General features: G+C 41.8%; 1 protein-coding gene across 1 annotated transcript in view; it reads right to left on the reverse strand.

Moving 5' to 3' along the window:
- The window catches only part of LOC115094735 (adhesion G-protein coupled receptor G4-like), a 225,188-nt gene extending 209,512 nt beyond the window's left edge, over positions 1-15,676 (reverse strand). The window contains exons 1-2 of the mRNA XM_029607994.1: positions 15,603-15,676; positions 7,474-7,568 (exon numbers count right to left, since the gene is read on the reverse strand). Of these exons, the coding sequence (XP_029463854.1) occupies positions 7,474-7,555 (82 nt within the window). The 5' untranslated portion in view covers positions 7,556-7,568; positions 15,603-15,676. The remainder of the gene's footprint in view (positions 1-7,473; positions 7,569-15,602) is intronic.
- Between the last annotated feature and the right edge of the window lie 2,176 nt (positions 15,677-17,852).

Below are 17,852 nucleotides of genomic sequence, written 5' to 3' on the forward strand. Positions count from 1 at the left end.
CTGAGTTCAGTGATCAGGTATCTGAGGGGGTCATTCCACGGAGATCCTCTGAGACCTTTGGGCTGGTGATCCGGGAAGAAGGCTTTCATGACGTTCAGAAGACCCCTGCAGGCGAGTATTATGGGAACAGTAGAAGAAGTGAAGAATAGATAAAGAGTAACCAGTCCATCCCCGGCGGACCGAGGGGGCCTTGATCACACCCCACGCAGTGTGTTAGTAGGAATTACGTTCCGAAGACCACGCGCATGATAAGGAAAAATTATAAGTGAAGCATACGATAGTGGGAATAGGTTTCTTGTTGTGTGAAAGAGAATGAATGGCGTCGCAGTTCTAGGCCGGGCTGACCGCGTCCTAGTCAGAGCGATTGTGACCCTTTTGTGTCTGACGGATACGGACCCCTTACCTATCCGTCTTCCCTTCCCTCCTTTGTCTGTGAATTCTATCCTGATGGGAGGGGGCGGTTCGACTCCATTAAAAGTCATGACGGAGCACTATAGCGAAGTGTTCGATAGACATAAATGTACTAAACCCGGAATGATTCAACAATGTACCCATAGGTGGCCCAGTTTGTGTGTAAATTGGCCTCCGGTAGGAACTTTCAATTTCCAAACGGCCACAAGGGTCCAGAATATAGTTATACGAGAAGGGAATCCGGGTTGCCCTGAAGATATACCGTACATAACTGCTTGGATTGCAGTCATTGAGAATCCTCCGTCATGGGCAAAGAAGTTAGTGGAGGGAGCCGCCCTCGTAATGATGGCTCAGGCGCACAAAATGGGGAACCGGAAGTCCCCAGTGTCTGTCTGTCTGTAAGGTACTTGTAAAAAAAAAAAAAAAAAAAAAAAATTCTACTGTGGTAGATCGGTTAGACAAATTTCTTTTTGTGATCAAATGCATTATTTCTTTTGATCTACTCTGGTGATGCAGACTATTTTTACTTAAGGAAAACTTATTAAAAGTGATTGTGAATTATTTATCTGTATATGTGTGCTGAACAGCGGCAGTTAGCTGCTGCTGGGAGCTTGAGAGTTAACTAATTTGTCTGGGCAGAGGCTGCTTCTCAGCGGGACAGTTTAACCCCTAAAACATTTCTCTGGTATGTTTGGATTTTCAAATTATTAATTAAGGATTGTAATGTATGTAACTGCTATCTGTGAATTGCAAGCACATGTACCAGGGATTTTTAATTGTTTTAAACCCTAATAAGAAGAGATTTTGGTTTACAGATGCTGCACAAGACTACTATACAACAAATTAATGTACAGTGTTAAGTTAAAATACTGATTTGATTACTGGAGAATGCATTTACTGGTGTTGAAGTTTAGAACTTGATGGCAGTTAAGGGTTAACGGCAGAGATAATTACAGGAGAGAGGAGGGAATCGAGCCAGAGGAAAAAAAAAAAAAAGACGTTGAGCCAGTGCGTAGTGCATTCAATATGGCTGTGCGTTTCAATGCTGGCGTTGTTAATCAGAAGTTTTTAGTTTTCTCATATCTTCTATCCCAGTGTCCTCCCTATGCTTATCCTTCTCTCGATACATCCACAGGTTAGTCAATTATTCTCTAATACCATGTTAATTATTGTTCTTACTTGTCTCCTATATATTATCTGTTATTTAAAAGTTACATTGGAACGCATGATAAAGTATGAACTCCCTTTTTCTGACGCAGTTTATTTTGAAGCTGTCTCTGGGAAAATTAGAGGAGAAATGATTAAGAATGGGACCTTTGTTAAAGCTTTGTTAAATATGCAGGGCATAGCAAGCGGCAAGATAAGACAGCTGCAGTTCTGACTGTGGGAATTACAGGATGCCGTTTGTAAAAAAAAAAAAAAAACCACAGAAAACAAAGACTTAATATTAAAAATTTTGATTCAGTGGTAGTGGCCCACACACACACACATATATATATATATTGCAATTATGTTCTTTTACCACTGGTGGGGGCTGGGCTCTGGCTATTACCATATGTTCTTAGTGTTTGCAATGTAATTGATACAAGGCTTCCAAGGGTTTGATCATCACTCCTGCACACCTAAAGCACCCCCCCTGGATCCTTGCCTGCAGATCCAGGTTGACTTTATTGAATTAACCCAATGCCAAACTTACAAGTATGAAGGAAGCAATGTTTTGCAGCTTCTCAGCCTTGTCAGAACTGATTTGCCTCCAGGCGCAGGTCACCTATTCAATTTCCAGATGGACTGTGATCTTTTCATCGTATTTTGAGATGTATGGGAACAGGGATCAGGAAGAGAAGAAAAGGGCCCGTCCCTGCAACCAGGAACTTAATAATAGAGACCCGACATCCGAAAGAAGCTGCAGAAGGCCGAAGGCTTTGAGGGCATGAGCCTCAGCCAGTTAAAAGCTATAGCAGACCAGGTATGTGGAAATAGAGAAGTGGAAGAGAAAAGAGAGAAGCAAGTAGAGACATGAAGGAGAAAGTGACTGTTAGCCGCCGCTCTCGAGGACACGCGGACGGGAAGGAGCCAAGACAATGGCAGACCGCGAAGAGGAGGGGGAACAAGACCCCCCCTTTGGGAAAGAATCAGTGTGCGTACTGCAAAAATGAAGGCCATTGGAAGAGAGACTGTGAAGAATGGCAAAAGAAATACGGGAGCCCTGCAGTGAATACTAACGACAAAAATGGACCTGCACCGACACAAAGGGGCCGAGGAGGAAGGAGATCGGACAACCCCCACTGGCAGATGGCGGGGGAGGCGACAAGGAGCATACAGCCTGAAGAGACCGGGAGGGAAGAATCCCCACTGACCCTCTGGTGGAGATCCACGAGGTAACACAACAAAAATCAGGGGCCTGTTGGACTCAGAGGCCAACGATCTGTCATGACTGCCCCAATCGGGCCCCCCGATGAAAGAGACTGTTTCTATAGTGGGTGCCTCAGGTCAGGTACTCACTGCCCCTCTGCAGAAAGAATGAACTATACAAGTAGGCGGGACCATGGTATCCCTTATCGGATGGGACCTGCTGTGTAAGCCTCAGACCACATTGAGATTTCAACCAACAGGGGAAGTTAAAGCCTCCTTCGGGGACCATCCAGTGATACTCATCTGTCCCCTCCAAGAAGAATGGAGACTACATCTTCCCATAGTCGAACGAACCATCGAACATCGATATGAAAACAACACCCCCCTCAATGAAAAACGAAGACAACTGATGGATAGTGTACCCCAAGTATGGTCCGAACAGAACCCGGGAGGAATAGCTATCGACGCTACCCCCATATGGATAGAGATGAAACAGAATGCACAGGTGATCAATCAACCTCAATACCCCATTTCATATATGGCCAGGCAAGGAATCCAGATACATCTGCAGAGACTGTATGATTTGGGCATTCTCCGGCGAATCCGATCTGCTTGGAATACCCCTTTGTTGCCCGTAAAGAAACCTGGTTCTACTGATTACCGACCAGTACAGGATCTATGGAAGGTGAATAATCAAGTAGCAGATCTAGTAGCCCTCGTACCAAATCCATACTCAATCTTGGCTCAAGTTTCCCCTGCATCCAAGTGGTACAGTGTTATTGATCTCAAAGATGCTTTCTTCTCCGTTCCAGTAGCAGAAGAATGCCAGAAGATCTTTGCCTTCACATGGGAAAATGCACAAACTGGAATCAAGCAGCAGTACACATGGACTCGCTTGCCGCAAGGGTTCAAGCACTCACCTACGCTGTTCGGTGAGCAACTGGCAAAAGACTTGAAGATGTACCAAGTCATGTATGGGCCAGTAATACAGTATGTGGATGACCTTCTGTTGTTTCGTGAAACGTATCACGAATGTGCAGTAGCCACTCTCCACCTGCTAAAGACGTTGTACTCAAAAGGATACCGTGCAAGTAAAAAGAAGGCGCAAATCTGTGAATTGGAAGTAGAATACTTGGGCTTCCAAATCCGGGAAGGTACCCGTTGTCTTGGAATATCCCGTACCAGTTCAATACGAGGTCAACCTGTACCCACTTGCAAGAAAGAGCTCCGAGCATTCTTTGGAGCTGCTGGATATTGTAGGCTGTGGATTGCTAACTATGCTGTTATTGCCCAATCCCTGTACGACAAGCTGCGGGGCAAGGAGGCAGAATCTCAGCCTTTTCAATGGGAAACCCATGAACTAACAAGCTTACAACAACTGAAGGATGCCCTGATTGAACCTCCTGCCCTAGGATTGCCAGATGTAATGAAACCATTCCATCTATTCGTCGATGAGAAAAAGGGAATGGCCATTGGGGTATTGACTCAAACTTTTGAATCATAGGAACGACCTGTTGCATATCTGTCAAAAGGAATGGACAATGTTGCAAAAGGATGGCCAGGTTGTCTTCGAAGCATTGCGGCTGCATGCTTACTAATTCCAGAAGCAGTCAAATTAACTTTTGGACAAACCTTGAACATAACGACTCCCCACACCATTCAAGGACTGCTAGAAACTCATGGACCAAAATGGATGACTAATTCAAGTCTTATAAAGTATCAAGCTCTGTTATGTGAAACTCCTGAAATTCAAATACAGGACAGCAAAAACTTGAACCTGGCCACTCTTATGCCGGCACCTGAACCAGTTGCCCATGACTGTGAAGAAGTCATGACTACAATACATTCCAGTAGACCAGACCTGAGGGATCAACCCGGGCAAGGAGCTTGGACTTTATTCACTGATGGGAGCAGCCAAATCATTCATGAGATACGTTCTGCTGGATATGCTGTTGTATCCGAAGATGAAATCGTTGAGGCTCAACCTCTTCCCCCAGGAACGTCTGCACAAAAAGCTGAACTAATTGCCCTTACTCGAGCTCTGCAGTTGGCAGAAGGAAAACTGTAAATATCTATACAGACTCTAAATATGCCTTCCTTACAATTCAAGTGCATGGAGCATTATAGAGGGAAAACAATTGAACAATGCATCAGAAGTACGTGAATTACTAGACGCAGTTTGGCTACCTCGCAAGGTGGCTGTAATACATTGCAAAGCACACACCAGGAAATCAAACCCTATTGTCAAGGAAATCAGAGAGCAGATGAAGCAGCAAAAAGGGGCAACTCGGGAACCCTTCCAAGCAGTATTAATTGCATCGAATCATCAGGCTTCAGGCAGTCCTGGAGCTCATCACCAACGACTGCTTTCGCTCTTAAACTCTGGGCAAAACAAAATACCAAAATTATGACTGCAGTGTACCAGAATAGATTGGTTTTAGATTATCCTCTGGCCCAGGAAGGAGGGTTTGTGGAACATTTAACCTCTCCAATTGTTGTTTACAGGTAGATGACCAAAACAAGGTTATCCAAGACATCACTGATCGCATGGTCAAGATGGCACACGTCCCTGTCCAGCAGTGGAATAGTGCTTGGGACTGGACCAATGGATTCCGTGGTTGGTTTTCCATGATCGGTGGATTTAAGAACTTGTTTGTTATCTTAGCCAGTTTAATTCTGTTTTGTCTTTTAGGACCCTGAATTATTCCTTTCTTGCTCAAACCGCCTTCGTCAGGTGATGAAGGACATTGCTGAACGCAAAACAGCCACGCAGCTCCTGTCACTGTACATGTATTCCTCTGAGCCTATAGAACCTGTTTAACCATCCTCATGTTTTATCCTGGGCCATCTTCCCATACATGACAAGTTCGGGCTACAAAGGGGGGTGGAGCCATTAGGGCCCATCCGTCTCAAACCCGTGAAGAAACCATCGGACTGTTTGGGAAATTAGGGCCCCCTGAGAACTCAAATTGCTAATTTTTCTTGTTTCTGTTTCTTTCAGCTCCACAGTTGCGTTGTGATGGTGTGATACTTTTCATAAAGAATGATAAGTATCAAAGGGGGGAATGAAGGGGTCTGAACGCTTCAACCTGACAAAGGACTTCATGTACCAGAATTCCCTGCTTCATGACGGGTTTACTTACAGTCTGCAATACAGCTGTAATTAGGACATTGAGAAACTCTCTGTCAGCACATTGCACATTTTCATTTTTTGGCTTCGCTGTTCTTATTCTCTGATAAGCTTTCACTGCTGTAACCTAGATTAGAACAATGGATGTATTATGTGATGGGCTGTATTACTGCAGACTCGCGAATTCCTTTCCAGAACTGCAAGTCCCAGCAGCCTCTCCTGCAGAACATGGTAGAAGTTTCACGAAAGTTCCAGTGTGTCTAGGGAGGGGGTCAGTAGCCCCTTCAGCCGGAATATGCTTGCTCAGCAATGCTTAGAACGCATGTGTAAAAGATAAGAACTGTAAAGTGCATAAGAGTCTGCTCCTGGAGGGGAGGGGCATGCAGTTGTACTGAGCCTTTGTCTTAGCTGCATCTTGCTGGCAATAAAAGTCTATCTTTACGGATCAGTTGTCTGGGCCTCCTTACTGACTAAAAAGAGACGGTTACAATTTTAAACAATAAAAATAATTACCGGACCTTTATTTTTTATTTCCGCCATGAATTGTAATGAGCAGTGTGTCACACATGTGAGTGTGGCCTGTCAGGTGTGTCACGATGAGAAAAAGGTTGAGAACCACTGTCCTAAACTACTAATTGTAAACAACGCCAGTTTATGAAACTTCTGAACTTTATAACACAAGCCAAACAAATTATAGGGAAATATATCTTTGTAGTGGATGGAAAAGGTTAATTTTATTGTGGCTGACTCACATTTTAATGTCAGTGATGGAACTATTCTTACAAAGTTTTTGATGGAACTACTCTGTCAAAGTTCATTAATGGCCATTTGTAGTAAAAAGCAGAATACATAAATAGTTTGGAGTATAGAACTGATCTAAATTTTAGGAGGCAGACAAAGGAACAATAAGTCAAACTGGAGAATGAGTCCAAGAGCTATACTATCACTTTTTATCTAGTTAAATACTGATTTCCAAATCTGTCCTACTGACCCCACAGAAAGTTGGGTTTTCAGGATATCCACAATTAATATGCATGAAATAAATGTGCAAAGACTGGATCTTCAGTGTATGCAGATGTATTTCATGCACAATCATTGGGGATTTCCTAAAACCCAACTGGCTGTGGGGTCGGTGGGACAGGTTTAAGAACCACCAAGCTGATGGAGCTCTGCTATATATAGTACTAAATGAGTCAAAATCCATGCTAACAAGCTATTCTTCTTGAACAGACTGGAAAGAAGAATCCCCTTATTAAAGTTAAGAAAAAGCACAAAAAGAGTGTCTATAATTTATTTTCACAAAATTGCAAATGTCAAATGACAACGGCCATTGTGGAACACATGAACACATTACTGGTCTATTATGACGTGCTTTGCTTGGATTTTTAATTATTAGATATTTCCTGATATGAGCAGCACAACTGGGATGCAGCAAACAGACGTGATCAGATCTGTGTGCGCAGCAGTTATTCTGGCAATTTTTTTATTTTTTAATAACCCCTCAGACACAGTGGTGCACTTACCAACAGAAATTTCATTCTGCAAATTCTGTAAATATTGTTCCCTGGAAAATTATTTACCTGAGAAAATGAGTCCTACAATGATTATCATCCCTGCAAAAAACTTGGCATGTTGCTTATATACGGTGATGTGCTTTTTCATGTTTATAATGAGTCTGAAAAAGAAAAAATACACAACATAAGAATGCACAGTTTGAATTTATATTTTTTTTAAACAGAGTATTTAATCAATATCAAATGTTTGTTTAACCCTCCAAGAGCAATAATTACTATTGCACAGAGACTACAAAATTATGTGGATAGCATTTTCTAAAGCTTATACATTTGACAGTTTGCCAAACATTTCTTCTGTCTGCTATGAAACATTTACTCATTACGTCCATACTCTAGCAGAAATAAATGTATGTTGCATCAGTCATCCAAAAATGTGTATGATTTTTTTCTGTTTAATCACAAATTCAAACTGGTATGTGTCATGGCTCATTTATAGTGCTATATGGCATAATTATACAAAACGCACATCATTATTCTGAACAAGTGGTGGCCTCATGACATTCTGCTAATATCTTTGCACAATTAAGGCTCTTTTACAACTGCTGAAATGCATTCAAGGAACCTTCCTTAACATTCATTTTCTTACTTGAAGATGTCTAGTTTTGAGGTCTTTTAAAAAGCATTAAATATTAGAAGACCTTTATAAAGCTGGGCAGCATACTGTATGGAAAGCTGATCTTTTCCCCTGACTGCAGCTTCTCCTTCCCTCACCCCTCTGAATGTTTTCATTGTGCTTTCTGACATAAAAACTGTGAACTAGTCTAAAAAGGTAAATCCTGGGTCTGAACTAGATGAAAGCACAAGTGAAATACATAGCACTAAAACCTATGCTGTAGCTGTATTTTACTAAATATACAAACGGTATTAATGCTATAGTAAAGATTGTACTAAAATGTTCCATCAATACGCGACTTCAGTTGCATCTTCCTGAATACTGTGCTGTAGGACTTCTACAGGATCCATTACTTACTGAAAATATGAATTCACTCAGAAGTATTCTGAATGTATTAAATGGCTGAAGAAACTACAATAAGGAAAAAAAACATTGGAAACTATATCTTTCCTGATTAGATTTTGATTATATTCAGTCATCATTCATGTTAATTTTGAAAAAAAAATGTCCCAGGTCGAGTGCTAAAACTTCATAATTATATCAATTTTTTAAAACTAACTCACCTCCAAATCTGCAGCAAATAGAAATAGCAACAATGCTGCACAAAAAATTAGCGAAACAAATTGCAAACTAAAAAAAAAGACAAAAGGAAGTGAAGAGTCAGAAAAGATGTTTAAATTTGAAATGGGATGCGATGGCAGAGGATGTCACCTCTGCATCACATTCTGTTCTAGTGGGCGGAAAAATGTCCCATCTTCTGTGCTGCCTTCTCTTTGTTTTTGTGATTCTCTGCCTGTGGAAGTATTATAATAATTGCCAAGTCCGGTGTCTCATTATCTGTTGTTCAACAACACAAGAACAACACCGTAGGGTTGAACAGAGTATGGGATGAGGAACAAAGTACTCGCATTATCAAATATCAACTTTGTTCACACAAGCAGGGCACTTCCCCTACCCAGCTTCTTTTTTTTTAATTTATAATTTTTATTGCTGTTTAACACAGAAAAGTTACATAATAATCCAAAAATTAAAGTAAAACAGCCAGGGTTAGTACAACTCATTAAAAGCAAACAGAACACGATATATCATAAAAGGTACAATAGAATATGAGATGTACAATAGAATATGATATATATATAATTGAATAGTTCCCCTCCCCCCTCCCCCCATCATGCTATCTTAAGATAACAAGAAAAAGTTAACTGAAAAGAAAAGGCCTTATTATATCATATGTATCCACATAAGGAAAAAATAAAAATAAAAAGATGAGTTATTCAGGTAACCGTCCATTATGGTATTTAATGTGCTGCGAAGGTGAGATGTCTCCATGAGATGTACGGGCCCCAAATGAGTGAGAATTTAGATAATCGATGATATTTGAAGGCTGTCAAGCGATATAGAGTACATGTTCTATCGAGCCGGCTCAGAATCTCAGCTGATGTTGGCGGTTTGGTCCTCTTCCAAGAAGCTGCGATAGCCAAGCTAGTAGTGGTGCAAACCAGTTGAATGAAAGTCTGTGTATGTGAAGATAGGGTTTCATCGGGGTGGTGGAGAAGAGCCCATTCCTTGGTAAGATGGATAGGGGTTTTAAGGATCTCGGAAAGAGTTATAGAAATAAATTGCCATACCGGTTGTATATATATATACAGTCCTACCACATATGAAGAAGGTAAGTGCCCCGCTGGTGACAATTCCGCCAGCACAGCGGATCATAGGAAGAGGAAAAAATGGTGTAGGCAGGCTGGGGTGAGGTGCCATCGATACAAGAGTTTGTAATTGGCTTCCATGATGCGAGAAGAGACTATGCCGTGCGACATGCGAGCAAATATGTTGTCCCATTCTTCATTGGAAAGGGTCTTGCCAATATCATGTTCCCATGCCCTTAAGTGGGCCGGTTTATCGGGTGGTCGAGTCGCTAAGAGTTTGTAGATTTTTGATATCAGTCCACTAGTCAACTTAGGATTGGTGCAGTAACCTTCAAACAAGGATCTTTGAGAGGAGATCAGGCCTTTCACCTGCAGCTGTTTGATAAAGTGCCTCAGTTGCCTATATGGTAGAAATTCAGCTTCGGAAAGCCGGTAGGTTTCCTGGAGATTTGTAAAGGAGATCATAGAGCCCTGATGGCATACATGTGAAATGTGTGTGATTCCCGCTTCCTTCCATGCCTTATAAGCAATGCTTGGTAAACCTGGAGTGAAAGAAGTGTTATAATATAAGGAGGACTATTGAAAGTAAGAGGCAGCACCCACTAGCTTGAGTTTCCAGCTTTTCCAGACAGATAGTGTGTGTCTAGTACATGGGGTGAGATGTGAGGCTGGCTTCCATGTTCAATTGGGCTGCCAGACTAGCGCGGACAGTAGCATGTTAGATAACCATGCTTGTTCAATCTGGACCCATGGCTTATTGTCTCCAACTCGATGCCAGTCAATGATCGGGCGTAGTTGAGCTGCCGCATAATACCAGGAAAGGTTAGGCAGACCCAAGCCCCCCTGAGCTTTGGGTTGATAAAGAAACATGCGGGCAATTCGGGGTGGTCCACATTTCCATAAAAAACGCATAAGCTTCCGTTGCCACATTTTCAGAATATCAGGGCGTATCAGGAGCGGTAAAGTCTGAAAAAGATACAAAAATCGAGGAAGAACATTCATTTTAAGTGTTGCCAGCCTGCCCAGCCATGGCAGAGATAGGGAATTCCATCTAATAAGATCCTTTTCTACTTTTTGAAGGAGAGGAACATAGTTAAGCTGGAAAAGGTCAGACAGGTTTTTCCCAATATATATCCCTAGATATATATTGGGAAAAAAGCTTAATAGGAGTCCACTTAAAAGGATGAGAGCGTTGTAGAGAGAGCACCAGTCTAGGGAACAACAAATGTTAAGGATTTCGGATTTGTCCCAGTTAATTTTAAAGCCTGAGACGGCACTAAATTGGGCTAGTTCGGATGCTATCCCTTGGAGTGACAAAGATGGGTTGCTAACCGTGAACAGGATATCGTCCACGAACAAGGACAATTTATACTGAAGGGAATTTAAAGGACAACCAAAAATATTTGGATTGTTATGTATTCGAATGGCTAGGGGTTCAAGGAATATAGCAAAAAGTATGGGGGAGAGAGGGCAGTCTTGTCTGGTGCCTCTCTGTACTGAAAAAGGGGCTGAATATTTGCCATTTATTTTTAAGCAGGCTGAGGGGGAGCTGTAAAGGGCCCGAATCCAATTATAGAAGAAAGACCCAAATTTCATTTGGGTAAGAGTTTGAAAGAGAAAGGGCCAGTGAAACTTTTTCGGCATCAATAGCTAGCAAAATGTGGTCCAATTTTAATTGGGAGGAACCCCATAGGATATTTAAAATCTTGCGCACATTGTCACTAGCCATCCGATCTGGCATAAAGCCTGCTTGATCCGGGTGAATGAGTTTGGTTATAAAGCAATTCAGTCTGTCAGCTAGTATTTTGGCTAGAAGTTTAAGATCGAGATTTATCAAAGAGATAAGCCGATAGGAGGCACAGAGAGCTGGGTCCCTACACGGCTTGGCAATGATAGTGATTCCCGCTTTATTGGATTCAGGCAGTAAGGCCCCCCTTCCCGCAAATAATTGAAATGGTTTTGTAAATGAAAGAGGAGGACTGTCCCATAAGTTTTATAAAATTTAGCTGTGAGGCCATCTGGTCCCGGAGCTTTTCCCACTTTGAGATCACGTATGGCAGGTAGAGATGTGAGGCTGGCTTCCATGTTCAATTGGGCTGCCAGACTAGCGCGGACAGTGGCATGTTAGATAACCATGCTTGTTCAATCTGGACCCATGGCTTATTGTCTCCAAGGCAATGGAGGAAAGATAAGTATCGATATCAGTAGGCTGAATATGAGACTCAGCAGCATATAAATTTTGATAAAATTTAAGAAACTGAGACGTGATACCCTGATTAGTGGACTCAAGGTGGCCTTGATCGGTTTTTATCTTAAGGATATGGTTTTGACAAGACAATTTCTTCAGTTTCTGGGCCAAAATCTTTCCAGCCTTGTTGCCTCCCTCAAAGTAAGCCTGGTGGGTGATATTCATTGCATGAGCAATGTGATCTACTTCTAGCCTATGGAGATCCTCCCTCACCTTGGTTAGACGTGCCAGAATTTTGGCATTATCGGTTCGTGTGTGCTGGCTGGACAGGCTAGCAATTTGATCCCGTAACAGAGAACAGGCTGATTCCCTCTGCTTTTTCAAATAGGAGGAGCGGGAGATAAAGTGTCCCCTAATAAAAGATTTAAAGGAATCCCAGAGTACAACCGGAGAGGTCACAGAGTGAGCATTATCCAGGAAGAAATCCCGTATAGTTTGAGTGGAGGTCTGTACATATGTTAAATCATGCAAGATGGAGTCATTTAACCTCCAGAAACGACATCCGTGGTCTCCTCCTTGTACTTTCAGAGTTACGATTATAGGAGCATGATCAGACCATGAGATTATACCTATCTCTGGAGTAATGAGTGGTATAGTGTTTTATCAAGAAATAGGTAGTCAATTCAGGAATAAGAGTCGTGTGCTGGAGAGTAGTATGAGTAAGAGTGGGAGTGGGAATATTTAACTCTCCATGGGTCTATTAAATTGAGGTCTTCAAGAAGTTCCTTAAGGGCTTGAATGTTAACCATGGGAGTATGAGAGTGCGCTTGGAATTGTCTAGAGAGGGGGATAAAGGTACATTGAAGTCTCCTCCTAGAATCAATTTCCCTTCTGTATGTTGGAACAAAAGTTGATGTAGGGATTGGAAAAATGCAGCCTGTTCCCTATTCGGGGCATATACATTGAGAAGAGTATAGGTGCAGTCACATATATTACTTAAATTACCAACTTAAATTAGCCATTCTCAAACCTCTACTTAAAAAACCTAACCTTCCAACCACAGATCCAGCTAACTTCCGCCCAATAGCTAATCTGCCATTGATCGCCAAAATTATGGAAAAGATAGTCAATAAACAACTATCTGAATATTTGGAAGAAAACAACATTCTTGTATCTTCCCAGTATGGCTTTCGGAAATCGTTAAGCACTGAATCTCTCCTTATCTCTCTTACCGATTCTATTCTATCTAATATGGACAAAAAACAACCACATCTTTTGATACTACTAGATCTCTCTGCAGCCTTTGACACTGTCAACCATTCATCTCTATTAAAATGTCTGGCAGATATAGGCATTAAAGGAACAGTCTTCAGCTGGTTCAAATCCTTCCTAGCAAATAGACAATTCAAAGTAAAGATTAACAACAAAGAATCACAACCGATCCCTTCCAACCGGGGGGTCCCTCAGGGTTCCTCCCTTTCCCCTACCCTCTTCAACATTTACCTCTTACCTCTATGTCATCTACTTACTAAACTAAACCTAACTCACTATCTCTACGCAGATGACATCCAGATACTCATCCCAATCTCAGAATCCTTACAAAAAACCTTGGCTCACTGGAACAATTGTTTGCAACAGATCAATCATCTTCTCTCCAGCCTTTGCCTCATTCTTAACAACAACAAAACTGAGATCCTAATCATCAATCAAGACATCAACATCAAACTTCTAAACCCAGCTGACCTACTCAACTCATCCACTCCCATATTAAATCACTCACCACATGTTCGAGATCTAGGTATCATGCTAGACAATCAGCTCAATTTTAAAAAATTCATAAGCACAACCACCAAAGACTGTTTTTATAAGTTACAAGTCTTAAAAAAATTGAAGCCTCTTCTTTATTTCAACGATTTTCGGATGGTCCTACAAGCCATTATTCTATCAAAAGTCGACTATTGCAATTCGCTTCTCTTTGGCCTTCCATATTCATCCATCAAACCCCTCCAAATGCTACAGAACTCTGCAGCCAGAATCCTTACCAATACGAATAAAAGAGATCACATCACCCCCATTCTCAAGCTCCTCCACTGGCTGCCTATAAAGCAAAGGATCCTATATAAAGTACTCACCGTAATTCATAAATCCATTCACAATATCTCTCCTCTTCAATTATGTAACCAACTACGCCCTCACTCCTCCTCTAGACCCATCAGAGGAGCATATAAAGGCACACTCTATGTACCTTCAACAAAATCCTCGCATCATAAACGTGCCATATCTACAGCAGGCCCCATTCAATGGAATGCGCTCCCACCAGACATTCGGCTTGAGTTCTGCCACTCTTCATTCAAAAAAAAACTTAAAACCTGGCTCTTTAGCCAAGCTTTTCCAGGACCATGATCATCATTTTTTCCCCTCCAACCAGCAAGAACATATCTTCTTCACAAACCCCCATTTTCCATACCACTACCTACTTCGGTATCTAATCTCTTGCTGCAGGACACTTGAGACTTTCTCACTTATACGTTATAATTTTTATGCTCAATAAGACCTGTCAACTTAATTGTTTAAGTCTTTTTTTTTTTTTCTCCTTTATCTTTTGGTCATCAATGTTACAACGTTATTGTTAAATTTTGAACTTATGTACACTGTTCCAAGTTTCATAACCTTGTTCTATGTAATGCCTTTTGGCAATTTTCATGTTCTGTTTCAATGTAAACCGATGTGATCTTTATTTCATATAGGAACACCGGTATATAAAAATCTAAAAATAAATAAATAAATATAGAAATGCATAACAGTAGGTAACGACCCAGAGGATCCCTGATACATTTTGTACATGTAAAGACACAATTTGAGGCAAAAAGAATACCAACCCCTGCATATTTAGCATTTTTATTGGCGGGTGTGTAATATTGAAAGCTAAATTTAGAGGACTTCATTAGAGAATCATAGTGAGCAATAAGATGGGTTTCTTGGATAAAGACCACATCCGGATTGGCAGTTGCCAACTCTCTGTAAAAAAGGGCTCTTTTTTGAGGAGAGTTAAGCCCCTTAGCATTTACAGAAAGAAATTTTAAACTCGCCATAACTGAGATTTCAAATAGTGAGACCGAAAAATTGTAGGCATGCAACCCATCCAATGGAAAGAACTAGTACCAACAATGGTATCATCTCTTTTAGTGATTAGCATATACCAATGGTATATAGGTAAATATAAAGAATACACTGTGAAATACATAATCAGCAGAAAAATGAAACTGACCTGTGGAATAGCATGAAACCCCCGAGGGTTAAAAAATACCCTCAAACACATATAAGAGCCTGCACAAACCTCCAAACAGGCTCAGTTCTCCCCTATCTCAGGGGGGTGATTCAGTACACCACGCTGAGATGGAGCGGACTACGCCATCTCCCTTAGTATCTGCATTGATATCATAAAGATGAACATTTACAACCATAACAGCTAAAAACATGGATAAAACTGGGGCATTAATATTCCGGGCACCCATATAACAAAACATAGGAATGTCTTCAAGAGGACTATAATGGCAAAGCTGTTAATCAGCTTAGCTCTGAAAACATCATTGAAGCGCTGTGTTATGTAGCCCGGAATTCAGGTGGGAGCTTGTCTAATGGGAGGTCCCCCGGATTGACGACGCAACCTGCTGTTGCGTTTGCCTACCCTTTGCCAGGTTGGGAAAGGTGTGCAAGATATATTTTCTGCAGTAGATTTAACCGCCTCGTGCGTGCTAGAAAATCCGCAGGTGGTAAGATGTTGAACGGCTTCAGACGGCTGAATATGGCGATAAGCAGTGCCTTACAAGTTGTATACGATGCCAAAGGGATATAGCCATCGGTACTTTATATTTTTGCCACGTAGGAAAGTGGTGATTTCTCTAAAAGACTGGCGGTTTTGTAAGGTGGCAGCGGAAAGATCAGGAAATACTGATATGTTGTGGTCCTCCCATGACCAAGCGCTGTGTGCTCTGGCAGCTGTCGCGATTTGTTCTTTGACAGGATAGTCAGAGAAGCATACTATGATATCCCTGTGGCGATTTAGTTGAGGTGCTTTGAGAGCTCTATGCGCCCGATCCAATCTAATATCCGGAGGGGTATAGTCCTCCGATTGATTAGCCTCTGTTAGTAAGTGCAGGCAGAATTTTTGAATGAGATCGAAGCAGTTTTCAGGGCCTTGTGGTTCTGGGAAGCCACGAAAACACAAATTATTGCGTCTTGTTCGGTTTTCCAGGTCAGCTAATTTGGAATGCAAAGCGAGATTTTCTGATCAAAGGGAGTCGCAAACCTGTTTGTTGGAGGAGGAGAGCTCCTGGTGACTCTCCATGCGCACGTCCATGTCGTCATCCCGGTGTCCCAGGGACGTTAGATCGTCACGTATTTCCTCGACATGATCGAGAAGCTCTTTCCAATAAGCTTTGATGTCAGCTCGGATGCTGGAGAACCACTCGCAGAACTCAGCGCGGGTGGGATGATCCGATGCCTGAGTATCTAGGAAGTCAGCACTCGGGTCTTTTGCGTCGGAGTGCACGGAGCCTGGATCGGCGCCATTTTGTGTTCCCTCCTCGCACTCAGCCTGGATCTCAGAAGCGCGGCTGCCGTCTTTTACAAAAGAGAAACGCTGTAAGTCCGGGTTTTTCTTCTTGGACGCCATGGGCAATGGTTCCGATGCACCCAGAATGTAGTTAGTGGTGGTTGTAAGGCTAGATGGCGTCAGATGCAGTTAAGTTTAGCGGGAGGCGGCAGGAGCTCCAGGATTAAGCTGCCATCTCAGCGAGTGACGTCAGCGCCCCCTCTCCCCCTACCCAGCTTCTGTCTTAAAAATGACAGACGTGTAAAAATATCCTTATCCATTTCCTGCTCACGTCGGTCCATTTTCAGCATGATACCATGCAACCTCCATCGTTGCATTTGGCCTTGGTACAACACAAGTTCTATCTCACTCTAATGCCATAGAATGTCCAACCTCTGACTTGGCTTCAGTACAGATTGTAAAACAAAAACATAATTCCACCTCAGACTCACTATCTCAGAGCATAGGTAATATTATTTATGGCTTCAAGAACAAATCCCATCGTGGTCCACTGGCTGAGCAGTAAGAGGCAGTAACAAAGCCTAGTGATTCTATAACATTTTATCAATACTTTCATCGAATATACTTAAGTTTCTTTGGTTGTTAAGGTTAATTTTGCCCCTGATTGTTGATTATTTAGGGTTTTGTACCTTTGCCTGAGGGGATAAAGGAAACAAAGCTGTGTGTGTATACTTAATTAAAGAACAATATGGAAATATTTAATATGGTGGCAGGCATGGCCAGTTAGGCCTATCTAGTCTGCCCAATTTCATTTATGATGCAAGGCTCTATACCCCATCTGACATTTGGTTTCCCCCTCTCTTCTTCACCACTTCAGGGCTTACCCCAGGTATCCTTGAATTCCATGACTGTTCTTCTTAGATAACAATAATGTACTGAGTTTTGAAACCACCTTCAACATAAGGGCTCCCTCCTGGAAAATGAACTGCTCTTCAAAAGATACTAATGATGCATTAGAATTAGGGCATCCCAACAGTGAGGTTCCAATAATAAGACTGAGCTAAAAACTCACCTGAGCTAAAAACTTCTAACTTATCCCTATCAATTAAAAAGCAGAATGAAAATACAAACAAAAAACAAACTTTGAAATGTTTGTATGCTTATGCCAGAAGTCTAAGAAGTAAGATGGAAGAATTAGAATGTATAGCAGTGAATGAAGACATAGACTTAATTGGCATCTCAGAGACATGGTGGAAGGAGGACAACCAATGGGACAGTGCTATACCGGGGTACAAATTATATTGCAATGAAAGAGAGGAGCACCCGGGAGGCGGTGTGGCTCTTTATGTCCGGGATGGCATAGAGTCCAACAGGATAAACATC

This window comes from Rhinatrema bivittatum, chromosome 6, assembly GCF_901001135.1.
Source record: "Rhinatrema bivittatum chromosome 6, aRhiBiv1.1, whole genome shotgun sequence".
Classification (NCBI taxonomy): Eukaryota; Metazoa; Chordata; class Amphibia; order Gymnophiona; family Rhinatrematidae; genus Rhinatrema; species Rhinatrema bivittatum.